Source organism: Rhea pennata, chromosome 5 (genome assembly GCF_028389875.1).
Source record: "Rhea pennata isolate bPtePen1 chromosome 5, bPtePen1.pri, whole genome shotgun sequence".
In the NCBI taxonomy this organism is placed as follows: Eukaryota; Metazoa; Chordata; class Aves; order Rheiformes; family Rheidae; genus Rhea; species Rhea pennata.
The window spans coordinates 66040256-66068049 of NC_084667.1; the positions used below are offsets into that span (position 1 = coordinate 66040256).

At 50.2% G+C, this 27794-nt stretch overlaps 1 protein-coding gene across 5 annotated transcripts in view; it reads right to left on the reverse strand.

The window, feature by feature from the left end:
• The window catches only part of SAMD4A (sterile alpha motif domain containing 4A), a 117442-nt gene that overhangs the window by 24288 nt on the left and 65360 nt on the right, over positions 1–27794 (reverse strand). For 3 of the 5 annotated variants that reach the window (XM_062577629.1, XM_062577628.1, XM_062577627.1), the window contains 2 exons: positions 22314–22832; positions 1682–1945 (listed from right to left, as the gene is read on the reverse strand). In XM_062577629.1, coding sequence (XP_062433613.1) covers positions 1682–1945; positions 22314–22832 — 783 coding nt within the window. The remainder of the gene's footprint in view (positions 1–1681; positions 1946–22313; positions 22833–27794) is intronic. The other 2 variants (XM_062577631.1, XM_062577630.1) reach the window with 1 other exon arrangement.

Sequence of the window (27794 nt, forward strand, 5' to 3'; positions counted from 1 at the left end):
CCCAAGTGCCTGGCCTGAGCCCCCGCAGCGGGTTGCACCTGCAAGCACTTGGCTGCGGCAGCGTCACTGGGTGCAGGCAATGTTTACTTGGCAAGCAGCCTGTCTTCATACGTGGGATTTATTTAATTGATTATTGCTCATAGACTCCCCGGGCAAAAAATATCTGTTTTCTGCCTTTTTTTTTTTTTTTTTTTTTTTTTTGTATTATTTGCCTTTTATTCTTGGAAGGCAATGGGAGAGATTTGGCAGAAAATACAGCTTAGGCTGGGTAGAGGTCTACTGCATGATACTGGAAAACAACTATCCACAGAGGTCCCAGAGCTGCAGCTTGTGATCACGCGCAGCCAAGTCCCCTGCGGTCTCTTCCTCAGCTCTATCAGCAGAAACCTGGTGCAACGTAATGCTGAACAGACCCTCTGCGCCTCTCACTCGTGAAAAGGGTCTCGCTGGCTTGACAGACCGCAGGGTCAAGCCCCGGGTGCGGAAAGCCTTGGGCACCCATCGTGCTGACTGCAGATCAGTCTGCAAAGCGCTAACGGTGACCTCTCGGGGCCCGCCGGCCGGTCCCGCAGAAGGGCTCCTCGTCGACACGTTTGGGCCCCGTGGCTACGGCTCGGCTGCGTCCCGACGGGGGCCCGGAGCGCAGGCAGACAGCAAGGCCGCGAAGGGGCTCGCAGGCACGCGCAGAGCCTCCCCGCCGCGAGCGGCACGTCCCCCGCGCCTGGGCGCGCCGCCTTCCCCTTCGCCGCTCTCCGCAGTTCCGCTGACTCCTTCCCGAGTCCGCGCCCCGGTAAGCTCCCGCGTGGAGGATGCTGGCGGGATGCAGGAGCCTTGCAGCAACCTCTCCCCGTGGATGGTGGAGGGGGAGCAGGCGCCCTCCACGGCCCTGCCCGTGGATCCACCAGAAGGTCCCTAGCTCTGCAGCTCTCTGACTCCGTGGGTCAGTGCCCTCTAAGCAGCCTTAACCCTAGGGAGCAGAAAAGCTTCACTCATCTGATGGCTCCAGCAGGACACTCAAGCTCGCTCAGTACTAACTGCTCACACGAGCACAGCAAGGACCCTAACGGCCGAGGCACGAGAGAGCGACCGACTATCCACGGCAGCAAGGAGGACCCGGGGCCTCGACGCGTCACGCTCCTTATCCGAGCGGCGGCTCTCGCACGCGGCCTGCCGACCCCACGGGACGTTGCGGCGGGTCGGTGGAGGACACCGGCCCAGGTTCCCCGCGCGCTCGCACGGGGCCGTGCCCTCCTGCCCGGCACACCAAGGCGGCCTCGCGTTCCCAGGTCTTCCACGCTGGAGACCAAACGCCCTGGCTGAGTCACCTGATTACATGTTCGTTAGCGAATTCACTGCGGGAACGGGTTTTCATTAGGGGTTTAATTTCTGCCTTATTTACTAACAGGACAAGGTATCTTATTGCTAAAAGTCTCTGTGAAATGCAGGCATAATGAAAAAAAAAAAAGGAAAAACGTAGGATAAATTCAGTTCAGAGAAATTCTTAAGTCAGAATTTCTCCAAATACTTGGTGGGTTTCTTGCCACTCCAAACACCACAGTTCCCCGTCTCTCTGCCTGGCCAAATGCCACCCCAGCTGGCGCACGGGGGGCGAGGAGCCGGGGCGAAGCCTCCTTCGTTGGCCGGGGTTGGGGTACGGGGGAGGCATCCCGTTGTCACTCACCTTTCATCCCACTCCCTTCCTCCTGGAATGTGTTACGAGCGGAAGGCTGATCTTCTAAATGTTCACTCCCACCACTTCCCGAAGAGGCTACACTGCTTTGTGGAGACAGGGGGGCATGATCGGAAGGGATGCACTGGGGTCCTCTAGCTCGTAAGTCCTCATGAGACATCCATCCATGTCCTAGAGGCTGGTTTGGCACATTCATGGGTGGGGTAAGGGACACAGAGCGTTTCAAAGGGCTGTGGTGTGTCTGGCCTGAGAGAACTGAAAAAAAAATAAAATCAAACAGGTTATTCCCCCCTCGCGTCCCGGGACGTAGCAGAGCCGCCCGAAAAACGCGTCGCGGTTCCTCGGGGTGCCTTGCCGCTCCTTCCTCGGAATCACAGTCTCGCCGTGACCACCTGAGTCCTAGCCTGACTCCTCCTTTTGCCTCCTAGGAAACAAGGGGGACAGGAGTTCCTGCAACAAGAGAGGATTACAGGAGCTCAGCCGGCGTGCTTAGGGGAAGGAACTGCACGGGTTCAGTTTCTAACAAGACCCGAGCAACTGCTGCGGTTCTCCCGGGCATCCAGCGCACAGCTACGTACAGGGCACAAAACCGGAGCAGCGGGAGCAGTCTTGGAGCTTGGCTGCCGGGTTTCACCCGCCCTCGAGGCCAGGTTACCACCCGGCTTGCACCAACGACACGCTGACGCTAGCTCAGCTGTAACAGGAATTTTGCAGCAGCTACACAGAGGTTATTCAACTTGCCCCACTAAAGTCATCTAGACCTGCATCCTGAGTAGCCAGAACCAAATGTTGCTGGGAAAGGCATGAACGTTCCCCATACGGACAACGGTGCCGTCACATAGACACCCGGGAAGCTTCTCTTCTTCCCCCTTTGGTCAGGACCCGGCTTATGCCCTCAAGCGTGAACATTTACCCCTCTGCCTAACGTAACCGTGGAGGTACTTGTCATCCATATAGACGTCTAATCTTTGGCTTCCCACTAAGCTCTTGGACTCAATCAGTCTTTCGCCAGCAATGAGAGCACTGGACTGACATTTTGATACAACCACGTTCAATTTTGTTTTTAACAAATCATGCTAGCAATGCTGGAAAAGCACTAGCAATAACTCTTGCGATTTGGAATTAATTCTCGGGAAGGAATTTTTAAACAAATGGGTATTTACTTGCCTTTCAGTCAAGTAGAGAAGAATTTCTTATGTTTGTAAAGTACGAACAAAAGAAAAATCTTAAGTTTTCTGGCACTTTTTTGAGAGAAATGCTTAATTTTGAATATATATTTAAATACAAATTTTGCTCAATGGTCTGAGCTTCAGCCTACTCCATTTTTCAGTACTCCTCTTATACACTGTCTCATCAATTTTTAGGTATTTCCTTAAAGACTTAGACATCTTTAGTCTGTTATAGGGAGAAATACATGGTATGTGGAGGAGAAGATGGATATTGAAGAATTACTCTTGTAAAACATATATGAAAAGATTGGTCTATTGGCTTAACAAAAATCAAATTCTGCTGTTTGTAGGAGTCATTAAATTGGCTTATGACAGTTAAACATAAAAGGCATTTAATATACTTTAATCAAGGCTTTAAGATATAAAACATTTGTTCTCGCTTATTATTTTCTTGCAGTATGCTCAAGGAAAATAGTTGGGACTTTATCCTGGAGGCTGTTCCCTGATGCCCACGTCCAAAAAAGATCTCCACCGTCTTTGCAACATGCCTGAGTACAAAAGCTCAGTGAAATTCATCATTCTTGTTGAATTTCCTACTAAAGCACGAACGCAAAGTTCCTTAAATGCTGGTTTTCACCGTTCTCGGCGGCCGAGCGTTTCGAGCCGCTGTGGCCTGCCTGGCTCGGGGAAGCAAAGGGAATGGCTCGCGCTAAAAAATTCATATCCTCTCCATTAAGCAATGGTAGAAATGTCCTCCAGAAGTCTCTTGACAGAAGAGGATATCAGCGAGGACTTGGAATTGTTTTCAGAGCAGCATTAAATTTCCTAAAGTCATGGTGTTTCCTGACAGGAAAACAGATATATTTAAGAAGGTCTTTTTGGACAAGCTATTTCAGCTCTGCGAGCGCAGCTGGGAAGGCAAACAGCTCTCAGCTTTGTAATTCGGCTCCAAAAGTAGCACCGTAGCTGGACCCTGGAGATCTTCCGCTTGCGCTTGGCATCACAACACCTTGCTGCTCTCCCTGTACCCACCGCTGCCTGGCTTCCCAGGTCATCAGCCTGGGAGAAAGAAATGTTTGACACAGAGAAAAGAAAAAAGGACAAAAAATAGCCGGGAAGTTATATCAAGGTCATCGAGATGTCTATCAGTTGAACCGCAGTCTCCAAACTTGCCACAAGCGTGGAGCATCACACCCGTGCCGGCCCAGCGTCCCACTTGCATCCGGAGCCCCACAGCCAGGATCCCGAACACCCAGAGCAGAGAAGCCATGCCAAATTTGTTCCCTTGGAAAATCTGCCAATGGAAACAAGCTTCCTGGCTTGGGAAACACACGCGTCCTTCGCACGAAGGGTGCTGCCGGGAGCCGGAGAAGGAAGGTGGCACACAAGGGCCCGCGAACCCGTGCATGCGTCTCGCAGAACGTAATGATCCGCTTCCATCAACGGTGAGAAAACCCAGATTGCCAGAGACGGCTGCGGGCACCGCTTCCCACGCGGGCCTCCAGGCGCTGCCTTTGGGGCCCCGTCTTGTCACCGAAAACACGTGCCACTTTGAAAAGCAATGCATCAAACGCTGGGGCAGCCAGAGGACACGAGCGCTCCCCGCTTCCCGAGTGCAGCCAGCTGTGCGCCAGCTGAAATCCTGATGTCTTTAGGCTGTCTTCTCCCTACAGAGATTTTTCCAAGGAAGAGAATTTCTTTTTTTTTTCTTAAATCCAGCATAGATTCCTTCCTCAGCAGTGCTACCCTTGCAAATTGTTGCTCTTCCATCTTAATTTTATATCCCATAATTAGAAAGCAGTGTTGGTTGGAGGAAAAATAATGAATTCCACAGGACGGTCACGAATGATTAGAAACCACCCGATGCAACGTATAAAAAGTAGTTCCACCTCTTTTCCTGAGATAACGCAAAGCCAAGGTCCAAAAGACTGTGTGTTTCACTAACCTGCAAGCAGCTTTACTAAACCGTGAGTCAACTTGCCCAACTGCTGAAAGATGCAGTGGGGATAATTCCTCTGAAAGGGATGAGCCAAAAGGGGCTAAGAAGACCTGGAGCTTGCAGGAAACGCTTGAAATAAATCACAGCCTAAACCGAGCTAGACCAGGGCCACACCGTCGCTGCTCCGACCCGATGACGGCTGACGCTGAGTGCTGTGTGGATGCACGTCAAATCCTACCGGGGGTGAAGCGAGCAAGCGCCGCGGCGGGAAATGCTGGACAACGAAGCAGATCAGCCGTCATCAGTGAGACGAGCTCATCGGCTCCTTCCCTGCCTGCTTGAAACCCCTCCAGAAGCCTCGCTGCCAGCTTCAGCGCTCTCAGCATCGGCCTAACTTTACTCTGTGTAAGTTTTTCTGACAGCAAAGGACATGGGTAAACAAGAAAGCTTCTTGAAATCCTTCTCAGTGGTTTCCATTAGCCCTTAGGTTACGAATGCTGTGGCTCCAGGATGGTATTGGCATGGCATAACCATGCCCCTATCCGCATGGCACAAACTCACCTCTCCCTCTCTGTTTTTTTCCATTTTTTAACCATCCGAGGTGCTTGTGTCTCAAGCATCGACGCAAAACGGAAGTTAATGCGGCTTTCTAGGGCAAGATAAGCTTCCATAAGAGAGACGAGGAGCTTCTGCCTGCCCAAACGCGGCAGCGTCAGGAGCTGCACTAGCACAGGGAGGAAACGGGCCCCGAGGAGAGCCTGCGTGTCCCAGCCAGGCTGGCACAGGGCGAGTGCCAAAGCTCTTCAAGCACCTGTAAGCACCAGTTTGTAAGTGTTCTCCTGCCTCCTGCAACACGTACGGTAAAACCCAAAGGCCATGCAAGCAGATTTAGGCCAACGGTGGAGAACGAAGCTTATCACATCGTTTCCCTGATTTTCCACCTTTCTCACCCGCTAGCCTATTTAATTGGAATCTGCTAGCACTGTATCCTCACGTTTTTTGTAGTTCCGCCTTTTGCATATTAATGACCTGAGAGCTTTTAAATAAACTCTGTGGATGGCATTACAAGTAGGATCTGCTCTTCTACGCCACCCGCGCGTCACCCCGGCTTGGCTCGACCGCGCCGCGGCAGAGCCATCGCTCGCAAGGGCCGTTAGCCTGGCGGATCACACTGCCAGCGCCCCGGCCGTCTCGCTTGGGGTGCTTCCAGCTGGGGATCTGATGGCGTTTGCCCCATGGTGGAGCCTGCTGCATCCTCCTACGAGGAGGAGAGGTTGCATAAACTCCCGGCCCCAGCAGATCGGAGGCCTGCGGGGAAGGGCCGGCCTTGTCTCCGCGCCCCTGACGTGCCGCGCTGGGGACCAGGTGCGTAGTTCTGCACGTGGGCTTCCCTCCTGCAGGAGATCAAGGAGGCTCCTTGTGTCCCCAGGACCGCTGGGGGACCAACCCCCGGCAGACGCGTGGCCGAGCAGGGCTCTGTCTCTGCCGGAGCCGACACCAGCGTGGGACCTCCCCGGATAAAACCAGCTTTATCGCAGACCAAACGCTGGCTGTGGTGGAAGCTACTGCAACTTATTTGGAGAACCTTTGAGGTTGGACGGCGTTCGAGTGCTTTCTCTGTGAAACGGGCCGTGTTGAGGCCCGAGGAGACTGCAGCCCTTTATCGCGAACTGTTGAGGCATGTACAGTACAGGCAGCGGAGACTGGAGTTTGTTTTTTCCCTCTTCCTTTTTGAAGTGGCAGTGCCTATTTTGGTGCACAAGAACTAATTTCAAGAGCATTTCTGTTTGCTAAAGACCGCAGCGTTAAGACGTTTGTGTTGCGGTTTCTCAGGGTTTCAGGCCAATTTTTCAGCCTGTGCCACAGAAGGAAAAAGCCACCCGTTCCTGTAACTAGAGTGGAGGAACCAGCTCCTGCAGGCAGACCTTCCTCTGAGCAGCTCGTGACGGCAGGCCAGGCGCTGGCCTCCCCTCTGCCCCGGCGTGCCCCTTGTCACCCCTAGCCGGCTGCAAAGCGGTGCAAAAACCCATCGCAAGACGAGCTTGGGGCAATGCACTAAGCTGCTGGGGCGATCGTGTCTTCTGCCCCTGGCTGGAGGGCGGCTGGGTCCAGAAGCATGTTGAGCGTGTTTGCTAGACGCCCTCCCGTCGCTGTGCGGTCCTTAGGAGGTCTCTGAAACCCAGAGCACTTCTAAAACAAGCTCACAACCCTTTTAGCAGTGCAAGGCCAAACCAGGGGACTGCAAAGCAGAACACCCTTCTGCCATCGCTGCAGGAAGTGCCGCATGTTGAACCCTTCTGGAGATGCATGTGGAGTTTCTGTTCTTCTTTTTGGCAATAAACTTTGTTATGGTCCATCCTTGAAGAGGGTCCTAGCACGTGCTATTCCTTTCCTGATCTGTAAACCTGCGGTTAAACTCTAACCAGCTGTGAGAAAAGATATCCAAAGCAGCAGCTCGATCCCAAATGATCTGCTGTATGAAGCTTGGATCACGTTTTCGTTCCCCCAAGGCTGCATGGTCTCCTGCGCAGGCCGGAGGCGCCCAAACGGAGCGGGAACGCTGAGCAAAGAAACGTGGTGAGTTCAAATCCGTCCGTTCCCCTGCTGTTACTCAAACCGTTAAGTGTCACCCGTTCCGGGAAGACTACCCCGGTCCGGCCAAACTGAGCCTTGCAGCTTTTTCATCATTCCTCCAACTTTCTTTCCAAAGACTCTAGGAAACAAATGCTGGTGACTCAGGCTGCCCGGCCGGTCCTCGGCCTCCTGCCCGGGGTGGCTCTTTCAGACGCAAAAACCGAAGTGTGGACGAGGCACAGCTCGACAGGACATTTTTCAGCGCTGTGTTCCCTAACCCTTGGAGCCTTTTCTCTGTGCTTTTTTCTTTCCCCCCTCCCTTCAGATTTTGAGGCTGCGACTTTAACCTCATTCGTGCAGTGCCAAATAAGCTGTGTCCTAGGCTTTGAATTACAGGCGCATATGAGCAGCCGGGGGGGGGGGGGGGGGGAACCCAACAGCCTTAAATGTAAGTGACTGCGGGGTAGCTGAAAAGTTAGAAGAAAAAAAGCAGACAGAAGCAGCGCGTTGCCTTGACCAGAGAACTCGGGAAGAAGCACAGCCTGCAGAAAGAGCCTGTCAAACAAACTTTAAAAAAAATGGCATTTTAACATGCAGTTTCCCATTCAAGGAGAAGACTGGATAGAGCAACAATAACCCGTCTGTTACTTCTGCTGCTGATCTTTCCAAGCAGAGCACGCGAGGCCTGGGCCAGGCCGGGCTGAGGCAGGGGGAAGTCCTGCTGCGGGCCCCAGCGGGCGCCGGGAGCTCCTGCCCAGCGCGGCGAGAGCACGCTGGCCCCCGGGTTGGCTGCGGCTGCAGCTCAGTGCACAGGAACTGTGATTATCGTTATTTACTTGTCCGTGTTACAGCACGGCCGGGGCCCCGGGACACCAAGCGCTCCCCGACCTGTGCGTGCAGCGAGCTGGGTGCATAAAAACCCGCAGCTGCTGGGTACTTCCAAAGATACGTAAATACAGCTAGTTTATGGCTTTAGTAATCCAGAGATCCATTCCTGGAAGGAGGCCCAGTGAGCTTCAGGCAAGAGCAGAAACCCAAGAACTTCTCTTGAGCTTCTTGCTGGGTTTCGCACCAGACCATCCAACTGCCTTCCACCGGCAGGACCACGATAGATGGGGCGGAAATTCAGACAGTGATTTAACACGCAGACAAAAAGACCAGTGAAACCGGCTGAAGGTGGCAATCAGCATCCAGGATGGCAGGATGGAGGATGTTGGAAGGAGGCTCTGCCCTAAACCGTGCTGTCCTCTGTTCGCCGGGTAAACAGCGCCCTGATCTCCAGGCCAATAAATGTGGTTTCTCTCATACATTTATATACAAACCACAGAAGAACAGCACTCGCCCCTGGGGAATCCCAGGCCATTAATAACAACGCTGCAGCGCTGAGCCAAGTCTCACTAGTCACCCCAGAGTAACTAAGTAAGTTAAGCTACTCGTAGTGCCAAGGAGTATCACTGTTTTTCCTCTTTTTTTCTCTTTCTACCCATATTCATTCATTCAAAAAAATAATTCAGTCCTCCTCCTTCGTAGGCACCATGGCCCAGATTTCACAAAACAAAATTCCTCTACGTTTCAGCCATACCAGCTTCTGTTGGCCTTTGGCTAATAGACATTCGGGCTGGCTGAACTGAAGCTTAGACACCTCGTCCCAATGACTATCTGAGCCGTCACCATCTTCTACCTTATGCTATCTGCACTTTTGTTTCCTGGACTTTGTTAAATTCCTTTCCTCTATTTTTTTCTTCAAAGAAAGTTCTTTTTCTTTAAAGAGTGTAAAATCTTACCAGCTCCAAGAGAGAAGAAAAGTCTGTTAGGTCCCCAATACCATCAACTGGCAAATGCAGCATCCAGTTCCCCAGATGAGAAGATGCAAAGGGTACGCGGCAGTTAGTAGCCAGCACCCCGTAACGTCTCCTGACTCCATCTATCGCCCAAAATACTGACACGAACAGCAGCACTTTGCAATGACAACGTCCAGTGGAAAACGGGGTAGCCAGAGCTACTACGATAATACTGGCATTAATCCTTCCCCGTTATTGCCCCAAATCAACTCAGCACAGCCTTCTCCCTCCTCTGCCAACTGAAAGCTGGTATGTGCTAAAAATCGGCCCTAAGCATCCTCAGAAACAGTTGTTTTCTTGTGCTTGAGTTAAAACACAGATCTCTGAGCTGGCTAATAAAAGACTGTATCGCTCAGCAAACGGAGGGACTGTAGTTACAAGGGAACATCAAACGCGGAGCAGCTCGCCTTTAATAGAATTGCATAACAAATGGGAACAACAAACTTGAGGGGGAAAAAAAAGGTTCAGCTTCAAGGCTGCCAAAAATGAGCCATTGATTACAGTGCATCTGATCCATTTGCATTCAGAGAGCTCTGCTCTGGAGCTGAGATGGAAACAGAGTCTTAATATAGCTGGAGAGAAAATATCCTTCTTGCACTCTCTTAACTGCACTTTGATAGGAAGCAGCAGCAGAGCAGATGGTGCCTATGTATAATCACTAGACCTATTATCCCAGCCTCTTTTAGTAATTTGAAGGATGTGATAACCACAAGGAGAACAGCAAATATTCCCCCCTCCTCCTCTCCCTTCCCCCTGCTAAGAAAAATATCCCCAAAAAGAGCAGGAAACTATAATTATGGTAACGATTAAAAGACTTTTCAAATGAAGTAAATAACTATTTTGTACACTGGTCCTTTAAATCAAAAGTCAAAAGTTAATTAAATACCAGCATGTTACTGAGTCAGGGTAATGCAGCAAGTCCCAGTGCGATGCCACAGTTGAGAGAGCGAGTGGATTCACTTCAGATAAAACATAAACCAGAGCAGCCCTTCTCTTCCCCGCTTTCTGAGAAGCGGCACGTGTGTACGCACACCGCTGCCCTCGTGCAAGGTCTGCGTAGCTTTCACTTGGCGGTAGCGGGGTCTTTTTCTATGTATTTGCCAGATCTAAGAGTTTCACAGCAGTCCAACGCAACAGAGAGGTGATTCTCTCCAAGGTTTCTCCTCACACATGAAGATGCTCAGAAAGAGTCACGAGGAAACCAAACCAACTTTCATGACATCGGCAGGGAAGGCTGGGAAAAGGTGTTGCCCAAAGGCTGCAAGGAGCTGAAAGGGTTTTAGAGGGGAGTTTGCATGCCTTTACCAGTACGGGCTCCTTCTCCCCTTATGCTGCTGGCTGTCGTTAGTGCTGAGCACCCAAAAGTGTCTGATGGCTGCTGCCTACAGAAGCCAACTAGGTACCAAGGCATGAGTCGGTAGGAGTAGCCAGCTTTATTCAGCTGGAGGCATTACTCATCACACGCTTTACGGACACACATCAACAGCTGAAAGCACCACGCGGCACGTCCCAAGCTGTCCCACCTGGAGAGCCTGCTTATCCTGCTCATAGTTGGAGCCCCCAACCAGAAGCCAATGACGATTCCCACGGCTCATAGCAGCAGGACAACAGCAGCAAAAAATACAGACGGGAACCCAAGAGCACTCCCGGGTCAGGAGAAAAGCAAAGCTTCCTTCAGGGAGAGGAACAAGCTTCTATGCAATGAGTAACCACAGATTACTGTCATCTATGGCAGTGTCTGACAGGCACCAGGGCAGCTGGTGAAATACGCTCTGGTCTAGGAAGATCCATCCATCATGCCTGTGCAGCAGCTCAAATACTCCTTCCTCAGCAGCGGAGAGGACAGACTGACAGAGGAGAGCTCTTCTGAGCCCTGAAAGGAGCAGGCTCCTGTGACAAGCGAGTAATGACCCAAAAGCCTGCCTGGGGGCCTCAGACGCGCAGAATCGCATCTGTGCACGCTGGAGCCTGCAGCCAAGTCAACAAAACCTCCCAGTCAAAAGACACCTGAAACTGCGGAGGGTTCTAAAAGAATTACTGGGGACGTCTGACCGCTCCACAGCTGGGACACCGTCAATCAGCCGCACTGGCAACTTCTGTGCCGTTTCCAGGTCAAAAGCGTGATTCAGTGGAGACTGTTTGGTGGGCTAGAAGGCCAGATTATGCAGAGCATTTAGGATGCTTTAAGGCATGCTTTTGTGTCAAGAGGGCTGGTTTAAGAGCACTCGTGTGGCTTTGTACCTAAAAGCAGCCCCCAGCAATCAGTGACAAGTACCTCACCTCTGCTGACCACCTGGCGAAAGTCCACTGTGCTCCCATCTCCGTCTGTACATGCCTAAATGCCATTGACAGCATTGCTTGGTGTGAGTCACTGCTCAGCTCAGTCTCATGGTCTCCTCCTCCTTTTGCTTTGGGCACGCAATGGAGTTCCTCTGCCCTTTGGAGCTCTCTCTGCCCACGTTGCAGGTCCCCCCGTTAGTCCTTCTGCTAGCTGGCTCTCCTCCAAGTGCTGCTGCTGGTGGGGCAGAAGGCCCGAGCTGAAGCAGGACTGCAAGATCCAGCCTGCCACACACCACCCAGAGCCCACACAAAACCAACTCACTGCTGTGAGCTTGTGGGAAATGCACTCGTTTTCCCGCCTACTCTTTCTGCTTGGCAAGCAGATATCAATCACTTGCTTGACACCCTGCCTACAACAGGATCCTCACCGAGCCAGAAAGCGCTGTCTCATGTAGGCTGCGCATATGCCCTCCGTCTTCTCTTGTTCCTGTGTAAAAGCAGACTGGGGCAAGGCGATGAGGACCCCATTTCCATCTTCTTGCTGTCTGAAACCCAAATTAACAAAGCTCCACTTTGCTCACTGCATCTCACCAAATCCAACTGCTGCAGGCAAGAAATTCGGTCTTTTGTTTCCGAGTATGAGTGGCTGTGGATTCCCTACAAGAGGAGACCACCAAATGCAGGTGGTACAAATAGTGAACACAAGAGGCCTTAGCCAAACAGGACTGGGAGAAACGTTCTCCCAAATGCTAACCCGGATGCTATGTCCAAAGCAAAACACTCAGCAGAGGTTGATGGTTTACTCCATGTCATTCATATCCATATCATTTTGTAGATTTTGGATACTGGCACATTTCTAAAGCAAGAGGAGTGTTTGCGGCCACCTGAACCCAGGTGGAGCGAGTAGCAAAGTCTGGAGGGAGAGACGGGCTGTTAAGCTGGTAATACAGCCTGATGCACTGTGTTACCCATTTCAGTGTTGGCTGGGAACAGTCAGCCTGACTCTTACACTGCCCAAACATAGCTGGAAACAGGAAGGGAGACAGACAGATGTGTGAATCTTTCTTTTCTTCCCAATGCAGAGCATGGTATTCAGGAGGACAACAGGCAGGCTGATCAGCTTGGATGAAAGTCAAAGACCTCCATGGAGATATATTTTGGGTGAGATCTCGGCGCTATGTTGGCCACCTCGCTTTTTCAGTGAAGTAACAGCAAGAAGAGAGACCATCTTTGGAGCAAGGAGGTGAAGGAACCTTCCAAAATAGGCCCAAAAGGAGGCACAGAAAGTGACAAAGGGGCTACATTGAAGTCTTAGGAATAAAACAGGTTCTGACTGTTGCTTAACTTAACTTAATCCATCAAGGCACTTTAATACTGAAAATACTGAATAACAGAATGCAAATGTTGAACTGTGAAAGAAAACCATTGGACCAGCCCGGTTTCCTGCATCTTCACGTGAGGCCTTGCAAACACATACACAGCGGAGACTGGGCTGCCTCCATCTCTTCCCCTCAGTTGAATCTCTTCCCTTCGATGAATATATTTTTCTAGCCCCGATCTTGCTACCATGCTCCAGGATCCCATGGACCACAGGGAGAAATCTCCCTCCTTGCACTTGACCAGCTAACAGCCACACCAGCAGTTGCAGCGATCTCAAGGATGGACAGAGCCCTTAGCTGTTCTGCTTTAGGATCGGGCCTGGATAGCGTGGGAGTGGAGCTGAAGGTGGGACGAGCACATGCACAAGCCCATCAGACAGCCAGCTGCCCAGCATGAAGAATGGACATAGCTTCCTCCATCCGATTTTAATGATACCCTCTCTGCTAAGCAGAGGGTGAGCAACAAGGCAAATGGAGTGACCTCAACAGGAGGAAGAGATACTAGCTACAAAACAGAGCTTTGCAGTCACCACTCAAGAGTAGTTAGCTAAGTTTTTGCTCACAGCTTCCCCCCAGTGTTGCTGACGTCCGGGCAGTGAAAGGCCACCTCTGTTTTCCTCCATCACTGCTATCATTTCCAACGCTTGATGGTTTCCAGGCAGAGCGCAGATGAGCATTCATCTCCTTGCTTGCTTAAGTGACGCACTGCAGAGCTGTGGCCCGTACCCTCCCAGGGACCAAGTGCTTTGCATTTATAGATGGGACAGAAAATCTGTATCTGCCGTTTACACGGCTGGAGTCATTTTCAGAGCAGATAAAGAGCACAGTGCTGTGACAAAAGCTGCTGTTTCCCAAAACAGCTCATGTGGAAGAGGCTGCCTACCCTCTCGCTCCAGTTTCCTCCTGTATTTCTGCATAGTCTTCATGGATTGTAGAAAACAACTCTAGACATACATTATCTTTTTGTATGAATCCTCCTCTGTTTTTAAATCCAAAATTTCTCAAGCTATTATATATAGTTAAGGGTCCCTAGCAAGGGAAGTAACTCCTGGAAATGTTCTCCAATGGTTACACGTAACACTAGAGGGCATGAGCAAGACAACAGATGCCCCAGACTACTACAGTTGAAAGTCTCTCACATAACGAAGGCCAACAAGCTTTACTCAATCAGTAAAAGAAAAACAAACAAACAAAGGTTTTGCAACCTCCGCCTTTCCCTGGATTCCCTGTCACCGATGGGGTAACTAATAAAGACTACTACGAGTTCAGGGGGCCTGTCCCATGAAAGCAATTTCTGAAAGATGTTAACCTGGTAGATGTCAGGCTTGTTGCTACACGTACTACCCAAATCCCATTCTTTATCTCTATGGTATCCCCACTTGGTAGGGCAAATACCAGTGGGCTAAGTTTCAGTACATAGTATGGCCAACTAGGAAAGAAGTGGAAGGAGAAGTTTCTGAAGAAAAATCCTGAATACAAAGCTAAGCCCCCAACAGTAAGAACAGTACATTTGTTTGCTTTACTGGTGTACTCATATTAAGACTTTTGCACTCTTTATTAAAAAAAAAAAAAAAACAGCTTGTTGTTTAACCGCTAACTCTGCACAAGGGAAAATATGTCATTCTGTAAAGGTTAAACACACACACACACACACCAAGGACACACAATCACCTTCACATGGTAGTAAATCTACACAGAGGAGATGGTTGTACTTTCAAGCTGTGCATTAACCCAACACAAATCAGACTGGTCCCTCAGGTTAAAACATGCAGTTCCCACCCAGTTACCAAGATCAGTTTGGGTACTGTGTACAGCAACAGATTAGTCTACAGTAGCAGGCAATAATCTATTGCACGACAGTGCAGGACGGCTGAAGAATCACAGAACACACTGCCCACAACAAGTGCTTTCTAGGTGTTGCTTCTTCCACCTCAATTCTCAGGGGGGTCTGCCCAACATCATCAGTCTTGTTCACCAGCTTCTCACCAGAGCGCTCAGCAACCTCTGCCAGAACTTGGGCAAACGCAGGCAAAATCCAGCAAGAAACATCAGCCGTATACATGCTGACATACAGTTTAGCAGCTACAGACCTATCTGAACAGCAGCAGTTGGGGTGGGTTCTCTTCTGAGTAAGAGTAACATGACAGAAACCCCTTTAGAGGAAGGTAGCGTCTCCACAAACTGGCACAGGGCTTGCCCCAGAACAGGCAGGAGTTCACAGGATGGTCCTTCTCCCCGCAGGGTGCCCTGCTGCCATCAGCATCCTTGAAGTTTCCTGAGGCTACAGGGAGTTTGAACACTAGCACTTCTTACTGGTGACACCTGAGCATCACCCTGAAACCTAAATATTTCTTGAGAACTGGCAGGTGCCAGTTGAGAGCCATGAATCTTGACAAAACACGCACTATCATTCTATGGTTACTCTCTGGCACTCAGGAAAGTACGCTGATTTATTCAATCTCTTCACATCTAGGACAAGATAAAAGATTTTTTTCTTTTGGGGGACAAGTAAGATAAAGAGGTGAGTATTTCTCCTATATTGCACTGCTCTCTCTCTCTCCTCTTAGACAAGTAACATCAGTCCTGCTAGCAGAGACTCCCACAGGATGGGTATTAGAGAGGTCTAAGTGCATCACACCTCTCCCTTCTGTTTGGAAGCAGCAGCGTGACCAAACATTGCCAATAGCTTTGCTGGTCCAAGGATCTCCCTGTTCACAGGTAGCCTTTCATTGCTAGCAAAGACCACTGCCCTATTCTCACTAGGACCACCTGGATGACACCACTACCAGAACCTCCTCCTCTTTTTGGAAGCACAGACAGGAGATGGACACCTAGACACACAAGACTCCTGTAAGGCCAGCATCAACTGTGAGCACTACCTACCTTCTCTATGGCCATCCCACACCAGAGAACCTGGTGTGCTACTGCTTTATGGTACAACCGCAGCCCAAACACAGGCTGTGCAGTGCTCTCACGCCATAGGCAAGGTCACAACTGGAGAAACTCATCCTTGTTGAAGTGCTGTCTGCATTTGACACTGAGACACCTTTTGTGCAGGTACTTGCATAACAAAGTCTTCATTTATCTGTGAGGAATCACCTGCAACATCTGGCTTTTAAATTAAAGTGTTTGGGGCAACTTATTGTTGCTCCTGCAGTAAAATCAAGACATTTTGCCCCTGTGCAGGGGAACTGACAGCTCTTATCCCTGGGAACTTGCACTCCAAGAGGAGTTTAACTGCCCTGGCACTACACCAAAGATGAGAGCATAGGAAAGTCTCACCATAAACGTGAAAATTTGGGAATAACAGTCTTACTATGTACTGGGAGTAGGTGACCAGAAGGCTTCTCCAGCAGATATGTGGCAGAGCTAGGACCTGAAGCCTTACATCTACAGCTGCGGTCCAACAAGCTTGATATTGCCAAATAGAGTAGATATCACTCCCTCCATACTTTATCCTTTTCTTTCTTGCCCTCAATTTGAATCAGCACATCAGATGTGACTGCACTCCAGCTTCTCCATGCTGGACAAACATATTTAACAGAGAAACTCCTGTTTCCCTGCACACACTCACTTCTGAGCAGGCAGAGAACACAGGGTTAAGCTCTGCTATGCTTCCTCTTGACAAATGAACCCCCCTGTGCAATCAGATCATACTCAGGTGGAACCAATTACACAGGGGAAAGAAAGGAGTCAGAGCTCAAGTGCAAGAAATGTTGGTCTGTAGCTTTCATTTCTTACCTCTTTGTAACGGATCCTTCAAAGAGCCAAAGGCGCTTATTAAACGGAGTTTTTAAGACCATTCCTCCCCTTGCCAGCTGCAGAGCAGAATATTTAATGATGCCTTAACAACATTAAAGGGAGAGGTGTTTGTGCAGGTAGATGGGCAGAACAAGGTGCTCTGCACATTCTCTCTTTTTGAAAGCTTGTCTGCTAAGCCTCGCGCTCTGGAAAAGCAGTTCTTCAGACCTGCTGCCCCTTTGCTCTGCAGAAAGAGGGCTGCTTTCTTCTGTTGTTCCACTTCAGATGTTTAAAGCCCCATCCACGCTGCAGATGTGTTTTGCAACCCAGGCATTTTGCAATTGCCATCTGATTCAGCTGCAGAGCTAGGGGCTCTTTGCTTGATCCTTTCCCTCCAGGCCTGGAGTACTTTTGGCCTTTTGCCCGCTCGCGTTCACAAGCCCACAAGGAGGCTACCTTTATTCCCAGCACACTGAAACTTTGGTTTAAAGTTGTAGCTAACGGACAGGCTAAGAACGCACATGGAGGCAGTTACCGTGATACAGTGGATGAGCAGTAGTATGTTAATTTTCATCACTCTCCATGAGTCTATGCCCTTAAGGTAGCTCCAGACCCAAACCAGTCGCCTTGGATACTGGGTCAGTCTCAGATCACGATTAGGGGCGCAAATCCAGAGCGACTCCTTTAGAGCGCTTGCAGACTTGCCCTGGAAATGCTGGAGAGCAAAAATCTCTCCTCGCCCTCTAGTAACAGTTCCTCAAATCTTTGCTAACATCAGCCAACACCATTAGAGAGAACTAGAAATTAATGACAAATCTGAACGAAGTTTCAAAGCCCTCAACAACCCGATCAGCCACGAGACAAAGCCAGAGCTGTTCTCACAGTGTCAGTCTGGGTCTAGGTCGAGTCAAAGAGAAGCAGATGAGGACAGCGCAAAGCGAATTCTCATGTGAACTTCAGCTACCCATGTTTAAACCCTAAACCATAATAGCATTGCCTCTAATTATGCCACAATACAAGACGAAAGTACCTCAGGCAAGATCAGCACATCGCTCCTCTGGGAAAGGCTTCGCCCCACTTCAGTGCCACAAACAAGCGGGGCCTTGTGGAGCTGGGTCGGGGAAGTCTGTGCCCTGGAAGGTGCTGCTGGAGTAAGCCCTTACTCAGATAAACTCCCACAAGTAACAGGCAAAATTAAAAATAGCAATAATGAAACTTAAAACTGTAACAGATTGAGGGATCTGCTCTGAAATAAAAGATTAATGGACATATCGATTGCCTCGAGGGGCTGGGACAAAGGCTGACTAGCCATGTTTATTTTTTAGCATCTGTTTGTGGACTTACTGTGCTTGCATCCAAGCAAATACTGTGTTACAGAAGCTTATGAACTAACATATGAGATATGGTCAGGTTGTCTCCAGCTAAGCCTGCAGGTTCTCAGACCATGCTGCCATTGAAATACATCAGCAGGAGTTACAACCCGACGGAGGCTTCAAAACCACCAACTCGGCATGCTGCAAGCCTCAGTCTCCAGAACAGCACATCGTGCTTGGGGAACACTGTCTCGGAGATCTCTAGCAGACCTCTGTGCAAAACGCAGCACGCTTCGCCAGCGGGACACGTGCTCCTCTCTATGCGCTGGAATAAAAACATAAGCTGTACCTAACCTGATGCATTACCGGGGTCTGGGGGAACCACAGGGCTGTTCAGGCAAATGTCAGATTAACATCTAAGACTAGATTCAGCTAAAGATGTGTTCAGATGCTTCTACAAACCTACTCAGTTTTAGAAATATGTGTTTATCTTGGCGCTAAGCTCAGGAAAAAGGTTACCTGGCTATGGGCACTATAGATCTTGCAGCTGAATCAGAGTGGTGTGACAGTATGACACAAAAAGCAGTCACGGTAAGGTGCCAGGAAGCCCCACAACCGGGCCTGGGCTGTTTGTGCGGGGGAGTTACGTGAAGCAACACCGGCACGAGGCTGAACGGTGGCTGTGCAGCACACGGGAGGGCAGAGCCAAGCGGGAGAGACAGAGGAGGAACGCGACCTTCCAGCAAAGGACCCAGGTACGATGTCTACAGAGGCTTTGCAGAGAGATCCATGCTTGCGTCTGGTGCATGAGGCATCTCTTATCCAAAGGCTGTGCTGCTCCATCGGCAACCCACGGCACCCAAGCCAAGAAGTCTCCGAGGACCCTGCTGTGCTGACACAGCTCCAGGTTCAAAGCAGGCGCGTGCCCCGCCAGGTCGGAGGCAGCCTCTGCTGCACAAGCCTGTATGAGCTCACCCGTGCAGGACCTCCTCCGTTCAGGTCCCACAGAGAAAGGTGCCACCTTGAGGGGCTTCTCCAAGCCCATTATATCTCCTAAAAGGGTCTGCCAAGTCCTGTGGTACTTTTTTCACTTTGGGAGAATTGAGGAAAAAGACCCTAGCAATGCAAGCAGCTCAGGAACTGTGGAGTAATTCAGCTGTTTCTTGGTTTTCTGTGCCTTGGGATAAAACTTAAGAGGCCTCACTGGGCTAGAGGCTGTTTACTGCTCCTACTAACAGATGAGTCTGGGCATAAAAAGGCTCAAAGAAAGAAACAAAAAGGGATTTTTGAAAAGCGTCCTTTAAAATGTAACATTTCTTGCAGAAATTCAGCCACCATCAATGATTAACCTGCTACAGAGTGTCATAATCATTTAATCAGCAGCTATTTTTTGCAAGCCTGATTTGACATTATTCAAGCAGATTTCCCCCTCAGGTAAACACCCCAGTCTTCGTGATGTCTTGGGTTTCTTCCTCCTCAGAAAGTGTCACTGGAGCTGCCTTTCAGGGAGGTGATACCAGGGCCTCCGGCCTCTCTCAGCTCCACATCCGAAGCTCTGAAAGTCATCTTCATCCACGGATTAAACTTGTTCCTCCTGTCAGACCTCTCTGTATTTAGCTCATAACCAAATCCCTTCTGAATCCACCTATTATAATTTCCTCCCTAGTACGAAAACCCTCCAAATTGCCAGGCATGCAAAAACCACAAGGAAGGACTCAAAAAAAACTCACAGGAGTGATTCAACAGACCAATAACAAACGCATTCGCCGTCCTTCTCATTCTGCCTCCTCGTTAAGCCTTTCCCGTGCAACGTGGTCATCCCGAAAACGCTCTCCTCCGCCGCCCAGAGAGCTGGGTCTCGGGAGCCGCGGAGCCGCTCACACGATCCCAAGCGATCAAAAGCCAGGGCTTTGAAGGAGGCTGCCAAACGTTGCGTCATTGCCATCTCCAGCGCTGTGCCATCTGACTCCGTTCCAAACCTGCACACGCGGGCCGGGCTGTCGGAGACGCCGTGGCCCGCGGCAAGGTCGCGGGAGAGCAGCCCGCCGCGAGCGGAGACGTGGTTCTCCTTCGAGCCTCCGCGCGCCGACGGCCGCTTCCCCGCTGCGTATCGCCGAGGGACGGTACGGGCACCTTCGCGAGGCGCTTTTTCCGAGTCTGCTCCGGGCACCAGCCATCCGAAATGCTGCACCTGCAGCCCGGCTCCTTCGCCGAGCCCAGACGTCGAGGCCCCGGCGGGGCTAACTCCATCCCGTGGCTAGGCCAGACCACCCAGCCCGCGAGCAGAGCCCAGCCGCGCTCGCGTGGCTCCGCGGAGCAGCTCGGGCGGCGCGTGCGACGGTGCCGGCAAGAGAGCATCCGGCCCATCAGAAAAACGTTCACGGCAAGAGAGGATGGGACGGGCCACGTTACCAACCGCAGCCGCGTCTCCAGGGCGGCCCGTCTCTCTCTTCTGTCCAGGCCGTAACGCAAGCCGCGGGGAGGCCGCGTGGCCAACAGCCACAGTGAGCGTCCCGCGGAGCAGGCGCGCGCAGAAACACCCCTCACCTCACCGCACGGCGACCGTACCCCCGAGCGAAGCGGGAGAGGTAGGCGATCGCCACAGCTCCCCCACCACCATCCCAGACACGTTGACCCCTCTGCTAAGCCCCCAGGCAGGAAGAGCAGCCAGCAAGCAGCAGGCCTGCGAGGCCACACACCGGGGACTCGGCTCCCAGGGCGTTAAGGCAATAAACTGAGAGCAGCGTCTCGTATCACTGTCAGTTTGAAATGCCACCTAAAGAGAGCACTGATTACAGGAGAGGAAGAAACCCAGAAGCCTTTAGTGATCATTTTAAAGCTTTCAGCTATTTAATTGTGGGTTTCCACAGGCTGACAGAGAAGCCAAGTGCCCTCACCACAAGAAGCCTCTTGTCCCAGAAGCTATCTCCGCATGCTTCATATCTAGGGAGATGCCAAGCATCCTCAAAAGAGGCCCCGAGAACTCCTCAAAGCTGCCGTGAAGGAGGACATCAAGGCTCTCAGGTGAGATGTTAGCAGCAACATGAGGCAACGACAAGGCTGGCTGGTCCAGGGGTGCCCGAGGTGGATCAGCATGGAGGAGGCTGGAGAGGGAGTGAAAACTCAAAATAGGGCTGGGGAAGAACATACACTTATTGCTATTAATCACCTGCCAGGACATCTCCAATGTCCTGCATGGACAAAAATATGGCACAGTAACAAAAAGCCAGAGCACAGATGAGTCCTGGAACCGGCTTCAGGTACAGGCAAAAAAGGAGGGGACCATCAGCGCTGGGAACAAGATCGTCACGAGGACAAGCTGTGAGGGCTGAAAAGAGCACAGAAAGGGCAGAGCGAGGGGGCAGGAAGAGTGAGAAGACTGTACCAAAATAGGGATAAAAAATGAGTTTCAGAGGAACTTGCTGGCTTGCCTTCCCAGAGCCCTGCATGCCCTGTCTGGAATGATCCGACGACGCCGTGTAATACGAGCTGCGGAAGGTCTCTGAGCACAGACTGCATTTCATTAGGATAAAAGACACAACAGCAATCATAACATCCCTCTGCACAAAGAGCAAGTGGACAGAAGAGGTTCCAAATCATTCGGAGAAAATGCTTTGTTTGTTCTCTCCCGAAGATGGCTAGCAGGCAGAAATGGCTGCTTTAAAAAAATGATAGCTGCACTAAATCTCTGCACAAAACTAGCAATAAATCTCCAGCCACACTGTCCTGCAGCGTCTCCAACCGTCCGGCTTGCAATGTGTGCCATTCCCATCAAAGCTTGGGAGGGCCTCCACGGGGGAAAAACGATACAATTTTCCACCACTTGAAATGAAAAGCATGGAGGGCCGCCTGCCTAAAACCCACCGATTACAACTAGCTTTCACATCCCTGTGCGCTGCAAATAAGTCACATAAAATAAATTTTCAGATATGCCCTGAAGATTATGGGTCCCAACCTGGCTTCTAAAAATGACACCTTGGTGCTTTGGAGGCAAGGCTGCAGCAAGGCTCTGCCTCGAGTCCCTGAGTCACTTTTAGAAATGAAACTTCAGCTCCCCAATCACTTTAGGAACTTCTGAATAGTGATCTCCAAATCTGGTTTTAGCTATATACCTTTGACAACATGCATTTTTGCTCTTAACAGCTTCTTGGCTGTTTCCCCTCCTTTCCAGCTGCTAGGCCTTTAGAATCCTACAGGACTGGGGGGGAGGGAAGAAAAGGAGGAGGCAGAAAATAAAAAAGCAGGTAGGAAAGGAGGAGTTTTCTATGGCCTAGCTGAAACTAACCCCTCTACTAAACACTGCACAGAAATATTTTCTAGTAGGAGGGACTACGCTGTGAAAAGTGGCCATCAGTGACCCTCACCAGTGTTTTATGTTGGTACTTACTCGTGCCTGTGCTAGTTCCGATAGTATTGATGGTGGTGGGGACAGAGGAGGAGGAGTAGAGGGGCAGATGGCCGTTCTCACACGCCAGGTTTTTGTCCTGCCAGCTGGAAGCGCTGACACTTATGCCAGAGTCTCGAGAGTTTTGCCATCCGTTGAGTTTATCATCGGAGTTCTGTCTTTGGTGATAGTAGTGTGTCTGCCCATAATCCACAGAATCGGACCGACCTCTGTTTTGGCTGCCAAAACTACCTGACGTGCGATCCTCTAAATGGTTGAGCCACATGGCGAGAGCACTTCTGTCTTCTAACGAAGTGGCAGGATGTATCAATGCATAGGACAGCAGTTGCCTGCTCTCTTCAATGTGTTGGTTGTGTTCAATCGAGTGGGCCAGGATTTTAGGCAAGAGTTTCATGTATTCAACTTTTGCTTCGATGTTTCCTGGTTTCAGTAAAGGCAGGTGGGTTAACAATAGGGAAATCACTTTATCCTTGGATTCTTGTTGCCATTGGTTAATGATTCCTGTTGGGGGGGGGGAAAGAAAAAGAATTGAGAAATCAGCAAATAAATAAATAAATAGACGGAATGAACGTCTCCCAGGCTCCACGAAACACACCTCTCACAGGTGGCGGGATCAGCACTGCCTGAAAACTGAGGTCATAGCAACATGTGCCAAATTTGACACCAAAAGTTACTAGACATTCCTGAAAAGCACTCAATGGGTCAAATTATACCCACCTCTACAGTCACATTGCTCCACTGCTGTTAAAATGAAGTTGTGCTGATGTTAATCACAGTTACAGTTAGGCCCAAATTTTCAGCAACATTGCAGGATACTGTTGTTGAATATACAGAACATTATTGAAAACCTTTTTCTTGATAAACCTAACCTTCTGAAAGCACTGGTTAGAAAACGAAAAGGTCACAATTCAGATGAGATAACAAAAGCAAGAAGCATAAGGGATAAAAAGAAAGGGTGTTCTGCAAGGGTGTCGGGGTAAGACAATATCTAAAACAAGGTGCGGGTCCATTCACCAGCCGGCTGCCATACGCCATCCCAAAGGTATTTAGGGAGGAGCTCAGCTGAAGCAATTCCTGAGTTATTATTTCTGTGTCAGCTCAATGCAGGTAGGAAAGGTTTTCAAAGACCAGAAAAAGCATACGTAGCGTCTAGTTTTAAAAACAAGCAAAAAAAGAAGCCAGGGAATTATGAACTGGTCACTAGAACTTCTGGAAAACCGATGGAGGAAATAATGAAGCAACCTATTTGTAAGCGCTTAGAAGATAACAAGATGATAAGTGACTACCAACGCAAATTTGTCAAGAACAATCTAATTTCCCTTGACGACAGGGTAACTGCCCCTGCAAATAGCTGGAGAAGCAGTAAGTGCCGTATATCTTGATATTCATTAGAGGCTATCTCACAGGGCTTTCTTGCAAGCACGCTAGAGAAACACGCTCAGACGAAACTCCCACAATGCGGGCACGCAGCTCATCAGAGGGCCATACAGAAAGAGCAGTTACTCACGGTTCCCTGTCTGACTGGAAGGATGCACTGAGCAAGGAGCCCTGTTCGGGGAGTGACACCACCTAGTATTTTATTAGTGATATGGCCAATGCAATAAATGTATTCGATGGGCAGATACCACACTAGGAAAAATTGAAAATGCTCCAGAAAACTGCAATAGAAGTCAAACAATCTTGAGATCGGAAGAGAAGTCAGGAAAGAACAGCTGCATTAAGTAAGGATGCAAACTTACCCAGGCAGGTAGGAATAAAGAACTACGCAGGACAGGATGGAGAATGACCAGCTGAGCAGCAGACCTGCTGGGGAAGAGTCTGGGGTAGTGAAGCAGCATGGTGTGAACTTCACTCAAAATGCTGTACGATTGCAGAAAATGTCACCGGACAGATACATGAAGTGACCCACCTGTTAGACTCAGCAGGTAAGCTGGAGGGGAGCATCCATCTGGCACGTCTACCACTTTTAAGGTAGAGCCCACAGTAGGGCAATAGGGTCTGGTTAGAAGGGGAGAGACTACAACTGTGAAGAAAAGCAGAAGGGAAGAGTGGGAGAGCACACAAAGCCCTCTCAAATAGCTGAAAGAAGGATGCAGGGAAGCACCTCATGGGCTGCTCTCCATGTCTGCTGAGGACCGACCAAGACATAACAGATTGAAACTGCAGCGAGAGAGAATGAGGTCAGAGAAGAACTACTTCCTACAGGCAGAGAGCCTAACACACAGGAACAGCTTGTAAAGGATGGCGCGCTCCATCTCCAGAAGGTTTTCAGAACAGCTCCTACAAATGCTAGGCAAGGATAACTCAGGAGCTATCTAGACAACCTTACTGGTTTACACAGTGAGAACAGAGATGCAGATAATCTTGGGCGAGGCTGTGATTCCATCTAGATCAACATCTAAACGAAGCCTAGAGAAAGAACTTAAAAGCTGGGCAGGTACAGAGCGGTCCTTCCTCCTGGGCAGCCTCCCAGCCGACAGGCCATGGGCATCCTTCTGCCGCAGGGGCAGCTGCGCCTGGGTACTTCTTGGCCACGCACAAGCCTGTCCCTCCAGTGATTTATCCAACGCCGGGAGAAGCCTTCAAACCTTGGGTCCCTGTAGCAGGCTGTGCCTAAGAGTGCCACAACTGAACTGTCTCGAGAAAAAGTACTTCCATCTGTTTGTTTTAAACCTGATGCCCAAAAGTAACGGTAAACAGTAAAAAAAAAAAAAAAACAAAAAAAAAAAACCCACACAAATAAACAAAAAACAAACCCCCAAAACTCCAAGCTTTCCAGGCTCTGTCTGCTGCCTCTTTGCCGCAGCGCTGCATCCTCGTCTCTCCCTGTGCGGAAGCTGCTCTAAACCTCTCACTATCCCTGTACTGTCGTATTTTTTTGAAACAGAGTAGCTGACGCCACGCACGTCAAATGAGGACCCAAGCCTCTGTCTGGAAGAACATCCATCAGGTTCGTTCTTCGGAAGAGACGAGCTGCAGGGCATTAGCTAATCTCACCCTCCTAATATATCGTTACTCCGTGACCTAGAAAAAAGGCACCGTGTCGCGTTCTGCCGCTACAACGGGGCCTTGTCGCAGTTAGGGCCAAACTCGTGGCGTCGTTCCCCGAGCACCAACGCCAGCGTTCGCCGGTTAGCAGCACGCGTGCCCGCAGCTCCGGGCTCCCGTCTGAAGGCGAGCGACTGTTTGAATACGAGACCACTAGATGGCTTTCTGGAAACACCGATGGCTCCCGCTGGAACTTTCTGCAGCAACATTTACTTCTCTCGAGATCCATCCCTCCTCCAAAGTCCCTCCGCGCCTCCTTACCGACCATCTGCGCGCCCTCGTGCCGTCCCACCACGAAACCGTGGGACGCAGACTCACCAGGTTTTCTCTGCAACACAGCTGTTGCAGGGATGCCCGTCGCCCCAGGGCCTGGGAGGCAGGTCTGGAGGCAAGCCACCTTTGCAAGACCCAACTTTAACGTGCTCTGCCAGCCTCCCAAATTCACATCCCCTTGCAAGGGTCCTCAGGCTGACCCGTGAGCTTATTGAGGTGCTAGAAAATGGGATTTGGAAAAGCAATACCCAACCGAAATGAACCTCTAAGAAAATAAGTAAGTGTCGAGGGACTTAAGCCCCTGTAACTAGCACAGGGTATTACAGACAGGAGCCCCCTCAAAACACCTTGGAGAAGCAATGCCACTTCACAGAGGCTAATTAAGCACATATAATGGTGGAGAAAGCAAGAGGAAAGACTTAATATTAAAGACACATTATTAGGATAAAGGGGAGCCAGGATCCAGTCTGTGCTCTGCTATTTCAGGTTTTAAATAAAAACTATTTGGAGTAGGGTCTGGTCAACACTTCTCCCCGCAACGCGGTGAGTTTTAGTTTTGAAACGTTACTGGCCGCACACAACACCTACTACACGTGCAACACCCTTTTCTAACTACTGTCTTAAAACAACCTAGCCTAAGCATTTGCCCGCCAGAACATATTCTGTATTTTTTTTACATGCAAATATAATCGTGCATCAGGCAAAGCTGCTCCCTCGGCCCAGTGGGGTGTAGATGGCTAAATACCAACATAGGTTACCCCTGGACGACTGCTACCTCCAAATTTAAACTGGTTTTGTGTGGTGCTTAACCTGATTTATCTGCAGATGCTGCTGTAAGGGGGCAGCCCCCTCCTCCCTCCCCTCAGCATAAGACTCCGGCCAAGGCTGCTCACCAACCTCACCGAAAACTAATGAATTTTTTCAATAAATATTTTTACTACGTTAGTTTTCCTTATCATCCCCTCCGCATTTTTCACTGCTATCCAGACAATTCGGCAGCCCTTTTTGACCACTGTAGCCAGCGCTCCAGCACAGCACAGTCTGCTGGGAGAGGTTGCAACAGCCTGTCCGGGAGCTTGGATAAACTGAGAATCAAAAAGACTGTCAAAAAAGGCAAAAAAGCCAGTGCTGCTTACAAATAGGACTTACAGATGTAGTAAAGAACATACAGAACAGAGCCTGATACAAACTCAGCACGGGGGCAGAGGCAGCCACCTTGGCTGTGACAGCGCCAGGAGCCCCGGCCAGCCTAGTCTTCTTTGCACCAGGAGCAGCTGAGCCTGAAGATCACCTCTGGAGAAATGGAGGTCAGCGCCAGAGCTGAGACAAGTTGGGAAACTTGTCTCAGACCTCCAAGAGATGGGGAAATTTGAACTAATAAACCAAAAAGATGGAGGGTTGGCCTGAAACACCACCGCCTGCAAGGCTGAGCTGGTGGTCCTGGTGGGAAGGGCCCCGTCCCTGCCCAGGCCCCGGCAGGAGCCTTTCTGCTTCTCAGCCAGCAGTACAATGTGCACAATGAAACAAAAATGGAAAATAATTCGATCTGAAAGAGGTCTGGCTCTGTCTGAGACAGGGCAGAAGGTCAGGCTTAATCCTGTCCGCCAACAAACAGAGGGATCTGGAGAAGGCAGGCGGAAGAGGAAAGCTAGAGCTGCTCCTGGGCAGAGGAGAGGGAGCTGGTGGCTCATGGGACTCCTTATCCATCCCCTTTCTCCTAACACAGGAGCTCTCAGTTCAGTTCCCTACCAGTTACCAAGAGCTCACAGGCATCTGGACATCTAGGATGTCTCACCCCTTATTGCCAGAACTTCTGCACTAAGATCCCCGCGGTCAAACATGGTGAAGAAACGTGTCCCAGCTTCCAGCTCCCATGTTCCAGGGCCCTGCCTACTACCTGAGCAGTGTTTTATGGGGACTCAAGAAGGGACACATGTTCCAGTATGGTCTCATTAGTTATTCTGGTTACTGCTGCATACCTAATGTTTTCTGCCACAAAAGGTCTTCAAGATGCTAAAGCCCCAAAGTTAGAAATCCTGCCTTGCTTTTCCGAAGCTTCTGAAAAATCAGCGTCCTGCCTGCTGCTGTAACTGCACTGACATCTCCTTTTGAAGACAAGATAAAGCAATCCCCCAGGAGCAC